Here is a 19,349-nt window from a genome sequence, read left to right as displayed (position 1 = left end):
ATCATCAATGATTTATAATTGAGATATTGGCTTCAGTAAACTATCTCATCAAATTTCTAACAGTTTCAATCCTACACAATATAATAATTTCGAGCATCAATATGTTGATTTTCTACCAACAAATTACCAATACTTTTCATATTGCAGGATCTTGCATATAAATTGCATGGATTTGGATTTTGGATCAGTTTTTGAATTATATTCTAAAATTTTCCGGAAACCGGAAATTTATTTTGCTCAACAATGTATGGTTTTAAACATTAATAAATCTTGGTTAAAATGGTTATTATCTTAGCTTATCCATAGATAAGTGACTAGTATGTACTTACAGATGACTTACAATCATATACAACACATATACTTCTTTTATCTATGCTATGCATATACTCTCTCTTTTATCTATGCTTACAATCCTTAATCAAAATCTTGGTTTGCAAACTATATGCAATATTTTATTAATCACAATTATTTATTACAATAACTATGCAGATATAAAAACTAAATAAAATAAAATGTTCGTAACATTTTGAATCAAAGATCAAAGCGCGAAAGCCTGCCGTGTGTGACAGCACCGGTATCCCAAAAAGTTTCTATTATGCTACTGCAAGCTTTTCAAATATGTGTCTATGCATTTCTATGTTTATTACCCTATTACGGCGCGAAGATATTAGCTTTTGAAATTATCTGCGTTATAATATACATAGATCAAAAGCGAATGAAAATTACGCAAATAATCGATTTATAATTTTGAAATTACATCTGCATTCTAGTATTATTTAAATCATAATTTATTTTGACAATTCTTATGTTATGTTTTGAACGTGTTTTGACAATGCGTGATTTGACTTGACTGGCAGCCATTTTGAATAGTAGACAAAGCTTGTGTGTTCAGTAGACAATTCTAAAAAAAACATTTCTGTTTAATTTGTATCTTGATAATATTTTGTATGTTTGGACTATGCCTAATACATTTTCCCACATGTTTACATAGCCATGGCTGCTACGAGAAAGTTGCAAGGTAAATTTAGCAGCCGACATGAAAATTTCCCACTACCTGTTTACACTTTGCATGTAATCAAGATGTGAAAATTATATGATTATCCCCAGATCTAGGTCGCCGAAATGAGTCAGAATTTGCGACTAAATATGTTATTTTAGCCAGGAGTATTTTGAAACCCAAAATAATTGATATCTTAAGCAATTTCTTTCCCATTACTTCCCTTGCCATTGTATAGCAATTATAACTTCTCTAAATTTTAGGTGAAATTGACAGATGTCTAAAAAAAGTGACAGAAGGTGTTGAAACTTTTGAGGATATTTGGCAGAAAGTTTATAATGCAACAAATAGTAATCAAAAGGTTGGCAAAGTTGAACTAAAAAATTAAATTATCTTTTTCACATAAGTGCTTTATTCAAGGAAAAGTATGAGGCGGATCTTAAGAAGGAAATCAAAAAGCTTCAGAGGCTGCGAGACCAAATCAAATCATGGATCGCGTCGGGGGAAATCAAGGATAAAAGCACATTACTTGATTACCGAAAGCTTATAGAAACAGTATGTGCTACCCTGGCATTCAGGCTAAATTGAACTTAAATTTTATTGTACAATTTTTTTTAGCAAATGGAAAGGTTTAAAGTAGTAGAAAGGGAAACCAAAACAAAAGCTTATTCTAAGGAAGGACTTGGTGCAGCTCAAAAACTAGACCCTGCACAAAAAGAGAGGGACGATATCTCATCATGGCTAGCTAATAAAATTGATGCTTTAAATATTCAGGTTTGTTTTACATGCGTTTTGAAGAGCATATGAAGTAAAAGCTTAATTTATAATATATCAGTATTTTTAATATATTATTAGTAAATCTGGTTCTTTAAAGATTAAATTATGAGAATATATATATATATATATATATATATATATATTTCAAATATTTTTTGATAATTCAATATTACATTATTTGCAGATTGATCAGTTTGAATCAGAAATTGAATCATTATTGGCGGGGAAAAAGAAACGAGTAGATAAAGATAAACAAGATAGGATAGATGATTTAAGATCAAGATTGGAAAAGCATCGATACCATATTAAAAAATTAGAAACACTTTTACGAATGTTGGATAATATGTCTGTTGAAGTTGATCAGGTAATTTTTTAAAAATATTTTTATTTCTTTATATTATTTTCACAATCTAAGTCATTTTTTTGTTTTTACTTTCACTTGATATATTACTATATTAATATATTAATATTTACTTTTATTTTATAATTTAATATGTTCTATGAAGTAGAATTTTATATTTTAGTAGGTATATATATTAAATAGAATATTAGATTTTGCTTGTTGAAACTTTTTTTAATTAATTTTTCTCCAAACGTGTTAAGACCAAACAAATTAATAACTATAATATTACAAGATACTTTGTATAAAATTTATTGTGCAAATAGAAAAAAACCCTGTTAACTGATTTCAAATAAGCCATTTCCTTTAACCAGAAAAACTAAATCAAAAATTTTTTTGCTTTAGTAGTTACTTAATAATTTTTTCTATATATACTTCAAACTTGCTTTCATTACAATAATTATATAAAAAATGTAATTTTTATGAAGATTCACAATTTATGATCTCCGCTTTCTATATTATATCCTGTGTTTCTTTTCTTCCAGAATAGGGTTTTCTTCTATCCTTGCAGTGAATTCCGGGATTACACTCAATTTACTCATTCTGTAATTACATTAGATTAGATGAGATATTTTAAATAATTTAATTCTAGTGTTTTATTTTTTAATCGAGCATCATCAGTTAGCTAAATTTTACATTTTTACACACATAATATTGTTCTTAATTCTTAAATTTATATTGAATTGTTTTACTCATTATCATATTAGCAACTTGTTTTTTAATTTCCAGATAAAAAGGATAAAGGATGATGTTGAATATTACATAGATGCAAATCAAGAGCCAGATTTTGAAGAAAATGAATATATTTATGATGATATAATAGGATTGGATGAAATTGAATTAAGTGGTGTCGGCTTACCATCATCAGCTACGACAGATAGCAACAATAGCAATGACACGGCTGGTTCTCCAATTAGCATGGCCTCAGGAACAAGTCCTATAGCATCTCCATCAATGATTGGATGCATTAACCACAACCACAGTAGCGATTGCCACGAAAATGATTGCCATGAGAAAAGGAAAAGGGAAGATGTTCCCATTCTTAGCAAAATTACTGTAAATATCTTAAATTGTTATTATGTTTTTATTTTAATTAGATCTTTGGATATTTTTTTTTTCAATTTAGACTAAAAAAGCATTACCAATAAACACTAAAACATAAATGAAAAAGTATATATATAGAATTTATATTATTTTTCTGAATAAATTTAAAAAGTTTAGTTTCATAATTATTTGATATATATCAAGTCATAAAGAATAAATATAAAATGCAAAACTAATAATTATTTAAAGTTGCGAGCATTTGAGCCTTATTGAATATTTAGTAATTAATATAATATCAGTTAATTATTAAATGTGTTTATAACTAATGAGATAATCTCAAAAATATAAATCATGATAACTTAATTTATTCTATATTTTTGTTTGTGCTGCAAAGAAATGGGTTACACATATTTATAATTTGTAGTATCACAATACAAAATTTCAAGTTGGTATTTTTAAAATAAAGAGTTTACAAATTCTTATCCTGTAAATGTGCAATATTTTACAATTAGGTAAGACATTGAATGTTTGACTTCTAAAACAAAACTTCATAGTTTTACGGGACAACAATTTCTTCAAACGAAGTGGTTTGAGAATAATGTTATTTGAAGATTCGGATATAAAAATAGAACTAATAGTTTTTAATGAAGATATTAACTCCAACTAGTGGTACAAAAAATTTAAAAATTATCATTTTATCAAATGTTCTTTAAAACACCTCATATCTACAAACCTTTAATTTTTTAATATTATTTCTTAGAGCATCTACTACTTACTTCCTAATTTCCTCATCTACAAAATTTTATTTTTACATTGTGAAATGTTTGCAAGTGAATAAGTAGTAATGTTTGCATTTTAAAATTTCAACATATTTAATTTGAACTTATTCATTTAATTAGTAATGAATATATCTAAAATTTATATTTGAATTTCAGCCGGTGAAACCTACTGCTGTTCGAGCCAACTCAAACCTAAGTACAAGTGCGAGTAGTACCATTTTAAATACAAGTGCTGGCAGCAATGCCAATAATAGTGTGACGGTTAATAGCAATAGCACTAGCAATAATATTAGTGTAAATAATAAGATAACCCCTAGTGCTCTTGCTAGTTCTACGCCCAGTAAACCGCCACCACCTCCTTCACCTCATACCAACAACAGTATCGGAAGCACAAATAATGGTGGAAATTTTGCAGCTGTCATAAAACACAGTACAAGTGAGATAATGATAATGATATAATTGATTTTTATTTCATTCTACTAGGCAAACTATTCATGACCGTAAATTTGAAAAAGTCATGCTTTATAATATAGATTTTGTTTTCTTTAAGCTGGTCTTGCATTCAAATATGTAACAGAATATTCTGAATTGAAATATGATAGGTAGACTTGCAACGAATAGTATATTCGGTAAAATACCGAATATTCGGCGAGTTTTTAGCGTCTAAACTAGTTTTTTTAATATAATTACTATCCACAGTCGTTATAATACTAACGCATTACATGTTTATTTAATTTTTATGTCTAGGCTTGCAACGGCTAGCTGGTTATTTAGTTGTATAAATCTTAATTTTTTTTACAAATTAACACTTCATTCATGGTCAAGTTTGTGACATTCGTTATTCGACTTATTTGTTGATTTATTTGCAGTATTAGTTATCAAAAATCTGATAACCATTAAAGTTATCCAGATGGTAAATTGTACTGTTAAAACTAATTTAATAAAATTTAACAGCGCATTTGGAGAATGGGCCTATTATACCATTAAGGGCTCCAAGTCCTATTCTGGCTACAAGTACCGCAGGTCAAACATTGTCTGTGGTGGCTGTAAGTACAACACCTGCGATTATTCCTACTGCTCCAACGGTGACGAGTCAAGATAGCAGTGTCCACAATTCCTGTGAAACGCCTGATGTAACGAATACAAATATAACAGAAATCAATAAATGCAGTCCAGTTATTATGAATGGACCTTCTATCTCAGAGGTGAGTTCATTACCTCTGAGAATATTTCCAACTGAAGATAAGGTAATAACTAATTAATAACTATAAATTATAGTATTCTTTATAATTCTGTAAATCCTATTGACAAATTGATGGTAAAGCCCCAATTTGTTTTCTCCATATAGTCCAGTCATTTGGTGCAAAAAAAGGCTGTTGCCGGTACAGTACTCCGGGAATTCTGAAAATTGGTAATCTCATAGATTTCGAGGTGCTCTTTACGAAAATCAACTTTGCCTCCTCAAATTTGAACGGCAAGTTGCCGCCATATTGGAAAAATGGCGTCAAACAACAGCTGTTTTTAAATATCTCTTTTCTGGCTGATTCTGCGATAAAAGTTTCTATGTACGAATTAAACTAGATAAAATTTCCTATAATTCCTTAGAAAACCGTTTTTTTTGTAAAATTGATAGTTTGAGAGTACGGACGCCTCAAAGTCTTTGCTGCTCTCGCCGTAGTATCAAATCTCTCCATATATGACAGTACATTGAACTTGACCACATTCTTTCTAATAAATAAATATTTTCAATGTTAAATTAAGCGAATAAGATCTAGAAATAAAATAATTCAAATATTTTTCTGTTTTTTTTTTGCTGATTTTTTAACACTTCAAGCTCCTTACTTATAGCTAATTTGCCATTGAAGTGTTAAAAAATCAGCTAAAAAACTGAAAAATATTTGAATTATTTTATTTCAAGATCTTATTCGCTTAATTTAACATTGAAAATATTTATTTATTAGAAGGAATGTGGTCAAGTTCAAAGTGCTGTCATGTATGGACAGATTTGATACTACGGCGAGAGCAGCTAAGACTTTGAGGCGGCTGTACTCTCAAACTATCAATTTTACAAAAAAACGGTTTTCTAAGAAATTATAGGAAATTTTATCTAGTTTAATTCGTACATAGATACTTTTATCGCAGAATCAGCCAGAAAAGAGATATTTAAAAACAGCTGTTGTTTGACGCCATTTTTCCAATATGGCGGCAACTTGCCGTTCAAATTTGAGGTGGCAAAGTTGATTTTCGTAAAGAGCACCTCGAAATCTATGAGATTACCAATTTTCAGAATTCCCGGAGTACTGTACCGGCAACAGCCTTTTTTTGCACCAAATGACTGGACTAATAGTTTTTCAGTCAGTTCTAGTTAAATGCATATTGCTATAAAAATTTTAATCTCTTTTGTTTATTTTCAATGCAGCCGACGGACTCTATGTCTTCACTAAAATCAATAGCACAAGAAGTTGTGAATCGAGTTGGTTTAGAAATGACATCTGTCATGTCACAACAGCAGCAACAATCGCAACTTTCAGCATCTCAGCAGCAATTATCATCATCGCAGCAGCAAACGCAGCAAATACCACCAACACTCATTCCGACTTCGGTCCAAAGTTCCGACACACGACCTCAGTCATTGTTCGAGCAACCGCCGCCCCCCTCATCGAACGTGCCCAATGCTAATTCTATGGTGACATTGAACGAAGCACACATTCCTCCATTGTTGGGTGTTGCTCCTTTAGGACCAGTGCCTCTGCAAAAAGAACACCAGTGTCAGGTTAGATTCCATAGTGCTTAATTGTTTTTAACTTCCCGAAGGAGAAGTTTATTATTTCAGAAAAAAATCCGATTCGCTAATTTTATGTTTTCTCGACGTTTCAAGCCATTCTGAATCGAATGAGACCAAATTTGGGAAAAGTATGTGTGTGTAAACAGATTTTTTGCTGTAAATCGACTTTTTCTCAAAAACGACTGGAGCGATTTCAGAAAGTTAAAAGCCAGCCATTTGATGTATCTCGATGAGGACTAGCGTTTTTCAATTTTGCGCGACGATCAGCCAAGCCATATCTTTGTTAATAGCAGAGAAGTGAAAAGTTTTTCGTCCACGTTTTAGCCCGCAATTCTAAATCAATTTTGAAAATTCAAAAACCGTTCGAAAGATATGGGAATCGACCTGATTAGTATTTGGTAAAGATCGGACGGGCCGTTTTCTTGTATAAAGTATTAATTTTTTTTTTTTTGACGGTACATATTATAGTCTTATAGATCATACTGAAATATCTCGGCCCTACGACAAGTCGCTTAATTTTAAAAATTCTTCAAAATTTTCAAAAATTAGTATCGTTTTTTCGGCGTTTGTCAAAATTAGAACTTTCATCGACGTTTGCTCAAAAACGCCTGAACAGATTTCAGAAATTTAAAAGCCATTTGATGTATCTGAATGAGCACTATCGTTTGTCAGTTTTGTGCGACGATCTTCCGAGCCGTTTCTTTGAAATTTGGAAAAAAGTGCTAAACTTTTCGTCCACATTTAAGCTCATACTACTGAATCGATTTAAAAAAATTAAAAACTGTTTGAAAGATATTAATTGGGAATGATACTGATTAGTTTTAGGTAAAAATCTACCGAGCCGTTTTCTTGTAATTAGCTGTTGAAAAAAAATTTAAGACGATTTTCATGGAACATTTTTTGGCGATATGTATCATGGTCTTATAGAACTTACTGAAATATTACGGCCTTGCGACAAGTAGTTTTTTTTTTTAATTCAAAAAAGTTTGAGAAAATGAGCAGTTTTTTGGACATTTGTTAAAATTAAAATTAGACGTTTTACTTGGTATAACGATAAAGTACTTGATCTTAATGAACATACTAAACCATTAAAATCCTATGGAAACTGGTTCAATTATAAAAATTGTTGATTTATTAAAATTTGTTTTTAGAAAATACTCCGAGTTAACGTGTTCGTTCATTTTCAAGTATGTGTAATAAATCCACTCGGAATACTTTTAATCACTCATAAATTAATTTATTTTTTATTGATTAAGTCGTTTATTTACACATTTCGGGAAGTTCATGTAACTTTTTGTTTCATAATATCTCATACCAGACACCCCTGTCTGACTGAGATATGAGATTAATATATAAATAAATATAAAAAAAAACTTGCCTCAAGGTAAAATACCAATACCAACTAGTTAGTTTAGTTTTTACATAAAGTTTGTTTTGTCCAAAAAAGCGTCATTCTGAATCCAATTTCCAAATTAGAAAATGTAAGAATCTGAGAGCCATTTGATGAGAATCGACTCGATTAGTTTCGCTGACACTCGCCTTGATTAGTTTTACGAGACGATCAGCCGAGTCTTTTCTTTAAAATTAGCTGAAAACACAACATTTTTGATCCATGTGTTAGCTAAGAATCCTGAAGCGATTATAAAAATTCAAATATATTCGAATTATTGTAGTTGAGGATCATGGAGATGAGTTTTTGGCTCGCCCGGACCACTTCTTGTAACTGTTGAAAATTATTGTTGACTTATGATAAGTGGTTGAAATCGTTCGACCGGTTTTTGAATTTTCAAAATCAATTGTAAATAAATTTGTACTTTTCCGCAACGAAACCGCTCGTCCATTCGTCTCGCAAAAATCAGCACGAGTCCTTATCATGGTTCATCAAAAGGTTTTTAAATTTTTTAAATTGATGCAGCATTTTGGAGAAAGCACCGACTAAAAGATAATTTTTTTTAGAAATGTGAATTTTCGTTTTTAGTCGTTATTGTACAATAACATATGATACTTAAACTATTTGTCAAAAATAGTAAACCAGTACCAAAACATATTGGCACATTTTGTCAGTATTAATGAATAAACTGAAAATGTTTCCAATTTTGAGTGTCTACTTAGTATTTTTATATGGCACTCATGAATTATTATTGACAGTCGATTATTTGCTCATGTTGGAAAGATTATTCAACTTGCCTTAAGGCAAGATATCCTATGAATAAATTGATATAGACTTGAAAAATTGCGCTTGAAGAATGAAGTAAAATTAAAAAATTAAAATTTCTCATTTCAATTATGGAGACTTGGCCTTATGTACTATCTTACAAAGCCAATAACGTAGCTAAAGAAATAAAACATTGTTTCTATTTCAAATGATATCACATTTTTGTTCTTATAGTTCCAAATGATGGAAGCTGCATTTTATCATATGCCTCATCCTAGTGACAGTGAACGACTAAGGCAATACCTCCCACGAAATCCAGCACAAACGCCTTCATATTATCCACAGGTGAGATGAGTCAACAATAAAAACAATTGGTTATCATTAACTTGAATTATGAGTTCAACGTAATGAAACAAAAAATTACAATTACTTACAGACTCCGCTGCCACATTCAGACACTGTGGAATTTTTTCAACGTCTCTCTACTGAGTCCCTGTTTTTTATTTTTTATTATATGGAGGGAACTAAAGCACAGTATTTAGCAGCCAAAGCACTTAAAAAGCAATCATGGCGATTTCATACAAAATATATGATGTGGTTTCAGAGGCATGAAGAACCAAAAATAATTAATGAAGAATATGAACAGGTAACTTTTTTATATTTTATTTTTTATATGGTACATACAAGTTATATTAAATATTAACCGGTGTTGTTTATTTCAATGTTTAGGGGACGTATATATATTTTGATTATGAGAAGTGGGGGCAAAGGAAAAAGGAAGGCTTTACATTTGAATACAAGTACTTAGAAGATCGTGATCTTAATTGAAATAAGAGGTGACCGAAATCTGTTTTATTAATAAATAGAGTGATGAAAGTTTATTTAAGTAACATGAACAACATGTAATGTATTTATTTATGGATAAAATAATGTTGATCAGATGATGTTATTTTATAACATACTAAAATGACGTTGTATTGCATCAATATTAGGTTTTATTTTTTGTAATTAATGTTACAGAATATATTTTTGATTTAGACATTTTGTTTGAAATCAGGTATCCATAAAGTAATATTGCAATTGTTGACATACGTGTGATTGCCAAAAGTCTGATGTTAAAAGTGACCCTATTCTGTGACTTTCCTTCTGCACATTTATGCCAGACGGAATTGTGAACTTTCAGGGTTACTTGTATGATAATTTCAGTGAATGAATAGTGTTTCAAATGTGCTTTATAAACTGTGATGTGATTTCTCATTTCAATTATGGAGATTCATCAACTGACAATTGAAAAGAATATCAGTGTAAATCATAATAATTACTCTAATTATATTATATTACAGAATATTGTCCAACTGTATTTGTAAACATATGTATATATGTATATATATATATATATATATATATATATATATATATATATATATATGCAGTGTGTATATAGCACAATTTTTTATAATCGATACATAAACTGGAATGTAATATAATTGGCATGAACGTGGTGTGCTGTGCATTATTATAATAATTACATACCTGATAGGTATAATCATAAATAGTGAATAAATATTATTGTTATGATTTACTTCTGATGCAATTTAATGCATTTTATATGTTCTACAAATATATTGACGATGAAAAATTATGAGTTAACAAAATTAATGTGTATAAATACAGGTTATCAATTAGTATGTTGTATGAGATGTATGTGCATTTAATTGTACAGTTGTAAATTGATGAAATTACTTGTGCAATTCGAAATAAAATTAGGTTTTATGACCTTGTCATTAAAAACAATGTTGGATAACATCAAAAACATTTAGGATGTAATTTTATTATGGGCTAAATTCATTCCACAAGTACAATTTTAAAATCATTCTTAAGAGCTGCACTTCAAGTGTTACATTTGTATTTTAGACTGACTAAATGTTCTGATCAAAAAAGTGTTTCATTATGGATTTAGTGCATGCAATAAATCAAACTTTTGGATCACAAACTCAAACTTATTATATATTAATGAATTTGTTTGTTATAAATAATATATAATATTTATGAGTAACACTCGGCTGGCATATGTAAATATATATAAATCATGCTTTAGTAATTATTGTAATATGAAGCAAACTAAATCAGAATAATCAAACATTTTTAAGAGTCCCTGAAGTACAAAAACAGATTTGTGACTGTTTTCACTTTTGTAAAAAGAACTAAATATATATAAGAATCTAAAAGTAAGATGAAAATGTACAGAATAAAATCTTATTTGTTGTAGAATATAATTTTGTATATTTATTTTATATATAATTTTGTTCTATCATGCTTTAATTTTGAGATTTGAAAAAAAATTAGATATAAAAATAATTTTATACAAAAAATTTAAAAAAATTAAGGACCTGTACTGAATATGTGCAGATGCAAATTTGTGTTTGGCATGCATGTATATTATATACCTGAGGTAAATAATATATTCGGACTTACAGATATTTTACTCTGTTACATTATGTAATATTACAATTTGTCTAAAACAACACACTTAATGGTAACCTGGAGCAAATACAAATGATTTTGTCTAAATTTTATATGTTGTTTCATTTCACCTAAAATAATTTAAATGATATTTTGTTGCAATTAAATAAATATATTATTTATATTATTTATAGATTTAAATGATAAATATTTCTGTCTGATCAACAAATGCAAGATGAAATGTTCAGAAAAGTACATTTTTTCCTTAATACTTTGAGTTGGGAACTATATACTCTATGCATATGTTCTTAGGTTGCATCCATAAAAAGAAAAAAGATGAGTATGGTTGATAGATATACACTCTCCTTTTCTTCTTTTATCTATTCTTTATCTATGGATACACATTAAATTTTTTTCTGCACTAATTATTTATTACAGAATCATTTAATATTTTAATATCATATAATAAATTTAATAATATAATACATTTGTTTCGAATAAATATATGTTAATGATAAAAGACATAATTAGGATATGAGCATAATCCAAATTACTACAATACAATTATTCGCAAAGTTATTTACTGATCTCTTGAAATTTTCAGTTTATCTGCTTGACTTTCTTTATCAGCAAACGTTTTTTGATCATTACCGCGTTTTTTTATTAACAAATTTTTTATTACTAACATGTATTTTTACCGGCCTAGTATCTACAACTATTTCTGTTTGAGTTTCAGCATGACATAAATTATTTGTTATATAACGGTTGCAAATAAATGTATGTGAGTTGACATCGGAGCTTGAGTAAAAATCAACTTGGCACTCTTGGTCAACTTTTAGAGATACAATCGGAGGAGGTTCACATTCATTTATCACTTGCATTGGTTCTTGTATAGTGAGTTCAGAAGTTGACGGTGGAGGTGATTTTTTTTTTATTTTACGGGTAATTAAACGCTTGTATCTAAAAATATTAAATTATTGTAGTTAAATTATTAACAATGGTATAGTTTTACCAAATAAGTTTTACCTGCTTATAATCGTAGATTCACTAACTTTTCGAGTTTTATAAATTGCAGGGAAGATTGTCGGAACGAAGCTAGGACTCAATACGGCGTCCGATTTTTTTCCTCCAATGAAATGTTCACTGCAAATGCGATCATAAGGCTTGGGAACCCATGGTGATCCATCAACACTATACAAATATATATTTTGCAATATTTCAGCAATGTATTAATTACATTGTTTGCAAAACATTTTTTTCTAGTAAGCATTAAATTTTGATAATATAACAATTTATTGACTTATAATTTTTCTTTTTGCTAAACATAACAATTTTACAACTATTCATAATACGCCGAATTGTATTTTTATAACAATAAGGTTATGATACTTACTTTATTCTTCTAAATTTATTTTACCTTGATCTTGAACCCGCAAAAAATAACAAAGACATATACAGCGTAACAAAGATTCTTAACAACATAATTCGTATAGAACCGCCACACTATAATAAATCCGTTGTGCAATGCAAAAGATGCCAACAATTCGGTCACACTCAACGTTACTGCAATAAACCGTTTACTTGTTCCCGTTGTGGTAACAATCATACTACATCAGACTGCAAGAAACCTGAAAATGTATTAAATTTTGTACAAATTGCGACGGAGATCATGCAGCTAGTTATCGTGGATGCCCAGCATATAAGAAGGTATATAATCAAAAATTTCCAAAAATGAATCATAATACACCACAAACGTTATAAACCAAAAATCCAACAACAGACATACGGTTAATCCAACTATTACCACTAACCCGTACCCGAATCTAAATCTAAATCAGATCGCTAATCAAGGTCACCCTCGAACATATGCACAGGTGTTAAATAACAACGTTAATCCAGAGTCTGCTTCAGGCATATCCGCAAGCTTCGCTCAGTTCATGCACGAATTCAAACAGATGTTTAATCAATTAATTCATCAAAATGGTGTGGTTTCAACCTGCTAACAACTTTATTAATAAAATTAATCCGTAATGGCTAAATTTATAAGAATTGCACTTTGGAATGCCAATGGGCTCCTACAGCACAAGCTAGAATTAACTACTTTCCTTACTTTGAATCGCATTGACATAATGCTATAAGCGAGACCCACTTTACTAGCTTCTCTTTCTGCAAGATTCCGAATTACACACTACACTATTGCAATCACCCGGATGATACGGCTCATGGAGGATCAGCCATACTTATTCGAAATACAATAGTTCACACCGAACTTCCTCCGTACCAAAAAGAACACCTACAAGCAACAACAATACTTGTCAGTATGCATCTTTACAAATTATCAATCTCAGCAGTGTACTGCCCTCCACGACATAATATCAAGCAAACAGATTTTGAACAGTTTTTCCATCAATTGGGTGCGAAATTTCTTGTAGGTGGTGATTTTAACTGCAAGCACACTTCTTGGGGATCACGTCTGATCACAAGCAAGGGTAATGAGCTCCTGAGAACCTTAAATAATAATAATTATTCATTTCTGTCCACTGGAACCCCGACATATTGGCCTAGTGATCCTCAAAAAATACCAGACCTGCTCGACTTCTTTATTTTGAATAACATAAATGAGAACGTGACGAATATTAAGCCATCATACGATTTATCCTCAGATCACTCTCCAATTGTTTTAACTATAGGAATCACAGTTATACAAAAAATAAATTCAAATATATTACATAGCAAATATACAAATTGGGAAACATTTCGAGAAGTTTTGAAAGAGCGAACAAATTTACATATCAGTCTCAAAAGCGATACTGAAATTGACAAGGCTACTGAAGATTTGCTTCAACACATTAAGACTTCAATTCAAGAAGCAACTCCTAAAGTTCAAGCATCACCTGCATTCCAAGATATTCCGTTGGAAATCAAAGAACTTATTCGGAAAAAAAGACGTGCCAGAGCTAAATGGCAACAAAATCATAGACCTGACGATAAAAATTCATACAATAAACTTTGCAGAGAACTTAAAAGCAAACTTAGGCAAGTCAGAAATGAAAATTTTGAGAAGTACATTAATAATCTATCCAGATCAGATAACTCGATATGGAAAGCAGCTAGTAATGTGAAGAAGCCTAAATTCTTTTCTTCATCTATTAGAAACAGTGCTAATGATCCTTGGGCAAGAAGTGAAGAAGACAAAGCGCAGCTTTTTGCTAAATACTTGTCTAATGTTTTTAAACCATTTGATTCTACCATGGATAAAGAGATTGAAGAAGAATTGCTTAAACCTCTACAGTTATCACATCTTTCAAACCTATCAAACCCAAAGAAGTCAACTCGCAAATCCAGATGTTAAATACAAGAAAATCGCCTGGTTTTGATAAAATAACTGCAAGGGCGTTGAAAGAACTTCCTAAGAAAACGATTGTTTTAATAACGTATATATTTAATGCCATACTCAGAGTAGAGTATTGGCCAAAATCATTTAAGACTGCCCAAATATTAATGATTCCCAAAAAAGGCAAAAACTTGACTGAGGTGTCTTCATATAGACCAATATCCTTGCTTCCCGTAATATCTAAACTGCTTGAAAGGATTCTTTTGGACCAAATCAACAATGAGCTTCCTTCAGATTGGATCCCCTACCATCAATTTGGCTTTAGACGTGAACATTCGACCACACAGCAAGTTCACAGGGTTATTGACACTGTACATAAGTCATTTGAAAATAAGCATTTCTGTAGTGGTGTCTTCCTGGATGTTCGACAAGCATTCGATAAGGTTTGGCACCCAGGACTTTTATATAAAATAAAAGCATACCTTCCATCCAGGTATTATGGGATTTTCAAATCATATCTACAAGATAGGATTTTTCAAGTAAAAGTAAATCAAGTAACATCTGATTTCCACAAAATAATGTCAGGAGTTCCACAAGGTAGTATTTTTGGACCCTTCTTATATGTTTTATACACAAAGGACCTCCCATTACTTGAAAATCTGACACTTGCTACATTCGCTGACGATATTGCCATACTAAGTAGTAATCACAGTGCTGATCAAGCTTCCCGACAAAACGCAAGAACATATCAATAAACTACAAATGTGGCTTGCCAAATGGAAGATTTGCATAAATGAAACCAAATCAGCTCATATCACATTTACCCTGAGAGAGGGTACTTGTCCTCCAATTTATTTAAACAACGTCCAGATTCCGAAACAAAACATAGTGAAATATCTTGGTCTTCATTTAGATAGCAGACTTACTTGGAAAAGCCACATAAAAACAAAAAAGCAGCAATAATGATCAAAATGAAAGAATTTGATTGGCTTCTGCGTAAAAAGTCTAAGCTCACTGTTGAAAATAAGTTGCTGCTATATAAATCAATTATCAAACCAATCTGGACCTACGGAATTGAGCTCTGGGGATGTGCTTACAAATCTAATATAGCTATAATGCAGAGAACTCAGTCAAAAATTTTACGAACAATTCTTAATTCTCCATGGTATGTAACAAATGAAACCATTCACAGCGACCTCAAGATGAAAACGGTGCATTTAACTTTCCAAGAATTCAAAGAAAAATACAAACGCAAACTGGACTCACATTCGAACCCCTCTATAGTAGAAATTACTAAACCTTATGGTACAAGAAGATTAAAACGACAATGGCCTTTAGACTTGGTCTTAGATTAGGTCTAATATAATATTATTATATTAATTGTTAAACTGAGATGATCTCATTGGAGCTCTTCTTAGGCATCGCTCTTACATTGTCATTTTCAGCTCATAGGAATCTTAATGTATTTCTGATTGCTAAATAAAACGAGTTATAAAAAAAAAAAAAAAAATAAATAAATAAATAAATAAATATAATATTTATGAGTAACACTCGGCTGGCATATGTAAATATATATAAATCATGCTTTAGTAATTATTGTAATATGAAGCAAACTAAATCAGAATAATCAAACATTTTTAAGAGTCCCTGAAGTACAAAAACAGATTTGTGACTGTTTTCACTTTTGTAAAAAGAACTAAATATATATAAGAATCTAAAAGTAGATGAAAATGTACAGAATAAAATCTTATTTGTTGTAGAATATAATTTTGTATATTTATTTTATATATAATTTTGTTCTATCATGCTTTAATTTTGAGATTTGAAAAAAATTAGATATAAAAATAATTTTATACAAAAAATTTAAAAAAATAAGGACCTGTACTGAATATGTGCAGATGCAAATTTGTGTTTGGCATGCATGTATATTATATACCTGAGGTCGGACTTACAGATATTTTACTCTGTTACATTATGTAATATTACAATTTGTCTAAAACAACACACTTAATGGTAACCTGGAGCAAATACAAATGATTTTGTCTAAATTTTATATGTTGTTTCATTTCACCTAAAATAATTTAAATGATATTTTGTTGCAATTAAATAATTATTTATTATTTATATTATTTATAGATTTAAATGATAAATATTTCTGTCTGATCAACAAATGCAAGATGAATGTTCAGAAAAGTACATTTTTTCCGTAATACTTTGAGTTGGGAACTATATACTCTATGCATATGTTCTTAGGTTGCATCCATAAAAAAAAAAAGATGAGTATGGTTGATAGATATACACTCTCCTTTTCTTCTTATATCTATTCTTTATGTATGGATACACATTAAATTTTTTTCTGCACTAATTATTTATTACAGAATCATTTAATTTTTAATATCATATAATAAATTTAATAATATAATACATTTGTTTCGAATAAATATATGTTAATGATAAAAGACATAATTAGGATATGAGCATAATCCAAATTACTACAATACAATTATTCGCAAAGTTATTTACTGATCTCTTGAAATTTTCAGTTTATCTGCTTGACTTTCTTTATCAGCAAACGTTTTTTGATCATTACCGCGTTTTTTTATTAACAAATTTTTTATTACTAACATGTATTTTTACCGGCCTAGTATCTACAACTATTTCTGTTTGAGTTTCAGCATGACATAATTTTTGTTATATAACGGTTGCAAATAAATGTATGTGAGTTGACATCGGAGCTTGAGTAAAAATCAACTTGGCACTCTTGGTCAACTTTTAGAGATACAATCGGAGGAGGTTCACATTCATTTATCACTTGCATTGGTTCTTGTATAGTGAGTTCAGAAGTTGACGGTGGAGGTGATTTTTTTTTTTATTTACGGGTAATTAAACGCTTGTATCTAAAAATATTAAATTATTGTAGTTAAATTATTAACAATGGTATAGTTTTACCAAATAAGTTTTACCTGCTTATAATCGTAGATTCACTAACTTTTCGAGTTTTATAAATTGCAGGGAAGATTGTCGGAACGAAGCTAGGACTCAATACGGCGTCCGATTTTTTCCTCCAATGAAATGTTCACTGCAAATGCGATCATAAGGCTTGGGAACCCATGGTGATCCATCAACACTATACAAATATATATTTTGCAATATTTCAGAAATGATAAATATTTCTGTCTGATCAACAAATGCAAGATGAAATGTTCAGAAAAGTCATTTTTTCCGTAATACTTTGAGTTGGGAACTATATACTCTATGCATATGTTCTTAGGTGCATCCATAAAAAGAAAAAAGATGAGTATGGTTGATAGATATACACTCTCTTTTCTTCTTATATCTATTCTTTATTATGGATACACATTAAATTTTTTTCTGCACTAATTATTTATTACAGAATCATTTAATATTTTAATATCATATAATAATTTAATAATATAATACATTTGTTTCGAATAAATATATGTTAATGATAAAAGACATAATTAGGATATGAGCATAATCCAAATTACTACAATACAATTATTCGCAAAGTTATTTACTGATCTCTTGAAATTTTCAGTTTATCTGCTTGACTTTCTTTATCAGCAAACGTTTTTTGATCATTACCGCGTTTTTTTATTAACAAATTTTTTATTACTAACATGTATTTTTTACCGGCCTAGTATCTACAACTATTTCTGTTTGAGTTTCAGCATGACATAAATTATTTGTTATATAACGGTTGCAAATAAATGTATGTGAGTTGACATCGGAGCTTGAGTAAAAATCAACTTGGCACTCTTGGTCAACTTTTAGAGATACAATCGGAGGAGGTTCACATTCATTTATCACTTGCATTGGTTCTTGTATAGTGAGTTCAGAAGTTGACGGTGGAGGTGATTTTTTTTTTATTTTACGGGTATTAAACGCTTGTATCTAAAAATATTAATTATTGTAGTTAAATTATTAACAATGGTATAGTTTTACCAAATAAGTTTTACCTGCTTATAATCGTAGATTCACTAACTTTTCGAGTTTTATAAATTGCAGGGAAGATTGTCGGAACGAAGCTAGGACTCAATACGGCGTCCGATTTTTTCCTCCAATGAAATGTTCACTGCAAATGCGATCATAAGGCTTGGGAACCCATGGTGATCCATCAACACTATACAAATATATATTTTGCAATATTTCAGCAATGTATTAATTACATTGTTTGCAAAACATTTTTTTAGTAAGCATTAAATTTTGATAATATAACAATTTATTGACTTATAATTTTTCTTTTTGCTAAACATAACAATTTTACAACTATTCATAATACGCCGAATTGTATTTTTATAACAATAAGGTTATGATACTTACTTTATTCTTCTAACCGCAGCGATCCACTTTTCTCGTTGATTTTCTTTCCACTTAGCTGTAGAAAATGAATAGAACTTGCAGTCACTTTTTCTGCCGGTATTTCTACAACCCACTACACAACAGCTTTGGTGGCTCATTTTTAATTATATTATTCAAATTTGAAATAAACAAATATTTCGCACATGGCGAATAGCTGAAAATCATCTACATAGATAAATAAACAAGTGATCATAGATTTTAAATTATTGGCGCCAACCCGGTATTTCAACCA

The 19,349-nt window shown here is 29.9% G+C and overlaps 2 protein-coding genes across 6 annotated transcripts; one reads left to right on the top strand and one right to left on the bottom strand.

Annotated features, from left to right (window-relative positions):
- The first annotated feature begins 878 nt into the window (after positions 1-878).
- Positions 879-9,808, top strand: LOC113384582 (CCR4-NOT transcription complex subunit 3-like). 3 transcript variants are annotated; one of them, XM_026622321.1, is made up of 13 exons: positions 879-1,018; positions 1,261-1,358; positions 1,418-1,552; positions 1,616-1,771; positions 1,959-2,138; positions 2,660-2,719; positions 2,904-3,230; positions 4,154-4,433; positions 4,952-5,202; positions 6,417-6,770; positions 9,172-9,282; positions 9,374-9,583; positions 9,667-9,808. In XM_026622321.1, exons 1-13 carry the CDS (start codon positions 994-996, stop codon positions 9,763-9,765), a joined length of 2,286 nt encoding a protein of 761 aa, XP_026478106.1. In that variant the 5' UTR covers positions 879-993; the 3' UTR covers positions 9,766-9,808. The 3 variants fall into 3 exon arrangements, with proteins under 3 accessions (XP_026478106.1, XP_026478105.1, XP_026478107.1); XM_026622320.1 differs by having other exon boundaries at positions 4,952-5,244; XM_026622322.1 differs by lacking the exon at positions 2,660-2,719 and having other exon boundaries at positions 4,952-5,244.
- A 2,088-nt stretch (positions 9,809-11,896) lies between these two features.
- On the bottom strand, positions 11,897-19,270 carry LOC113385230 (THAP domain-containing protein 11-like). Of its 3 annotated transcripts, none has more exons than XR_003367982.1 (3): positions 12,794-12,935; positions 12,427-12,591; positions 11,897-12,360 (listed from the first exon to the last, which is right to left on the bottom strand). XR_003367982.1 is itself a non-coding variant. In XM_026623062.1 (3 exons), exons 1-3 carry the CDS (start codon positions 19,213-19,215, stop codon positions 12,048-12,050), a joined length of 615 nt encoding a protein of 204 aa, XP_026478847.1. In that variant the 5' UTR covers positions 19,216-19,270; the 3' UTR covers positions 11,897-12,047. The 3 variants fall into 3 exon arrangements, 2 of the variants coding, with proteins under 2 accessions (XP_026478847.1, XP_026478848.1); XM_026623062.1 differs by lacking the exon at positions 12,794-12,935 and adding an exon at positions 19,079-19,270; XM_026623063.1 differs by lacking the exon at positions 12,794-12,935 and adding an exon at positions 19,079-19,270 and having other exon boundaries at positions 12,427-12,543.
- Between the last annotated feature and the right edge of the window lie 79 nt (positions 19,271-19,349).

The sequence above is a fragment of the Ctenocephalides felis genome, unplaced genomic scaffold, assembly GCF_003426905.1.
Source record: "Ctenocephalides felis isolate EL2017-DRISC unplaced genomic scaffold, ASM342690v1 CF-g0.4_SCAFFOLD_03571, whole genome shotgun sequence".
In the NCBI taxonomy this organism is placed as follows: Eukaryota; Metazoa; Arthropoda; class Insecta; order Siphonaptera; family Pulicidae; genus Ctenocephalides; species Ctenocephalides felis.
This window is presented reverse-complemented; position numbering and strand designations above follow the sequence as displayed.

Excerpts from the sequence above, each read along its gene's own strand:
- LOC113385230 (XM_026623062.1), bottom strand. The coding sequence starts at position 19,215 with ATGAGCCACCAAAGCTGTTGTGTAGTGGGTTGTAGAAATACCGGCAGA. Across the intron at positions 12,592-19,078 it reads GCTGCGGTTAGAAGAATAAA|TGTTGATGGATCACCATGGG; the intron begins GTAAGTATCATA and ends ATATTTGTATAG. Across the intron at positions 12,361-12,426 it reads GAATCTACGATTATAAGCAG|ATACAAGCGTTTAATTACCC; the intron begins GTAAAACTTATT and ends TAATATTTTTAG.
- LOC113384582 (XM_026622320.1), top strand. The coding sequence starts at position 994 with ATGGCTGCTACGAGAAAGTTGCAAG. Across the intron at positions 3,231-4,153 it reads CCATTCTTAGCAAAATTACT|CCGGTGAAACCTACTGCTGT; the intron begins GTAAATATCTTA and ends TTTGAATTTCAG. Across the intron at positions 6,771-9,171 it reads AAAAAGAACACCAGTGTCAG|TTCCAAATGATGGAAGCTGC; the intron begins GTTAGATTCCAT and ends TTGTTCTTATAG.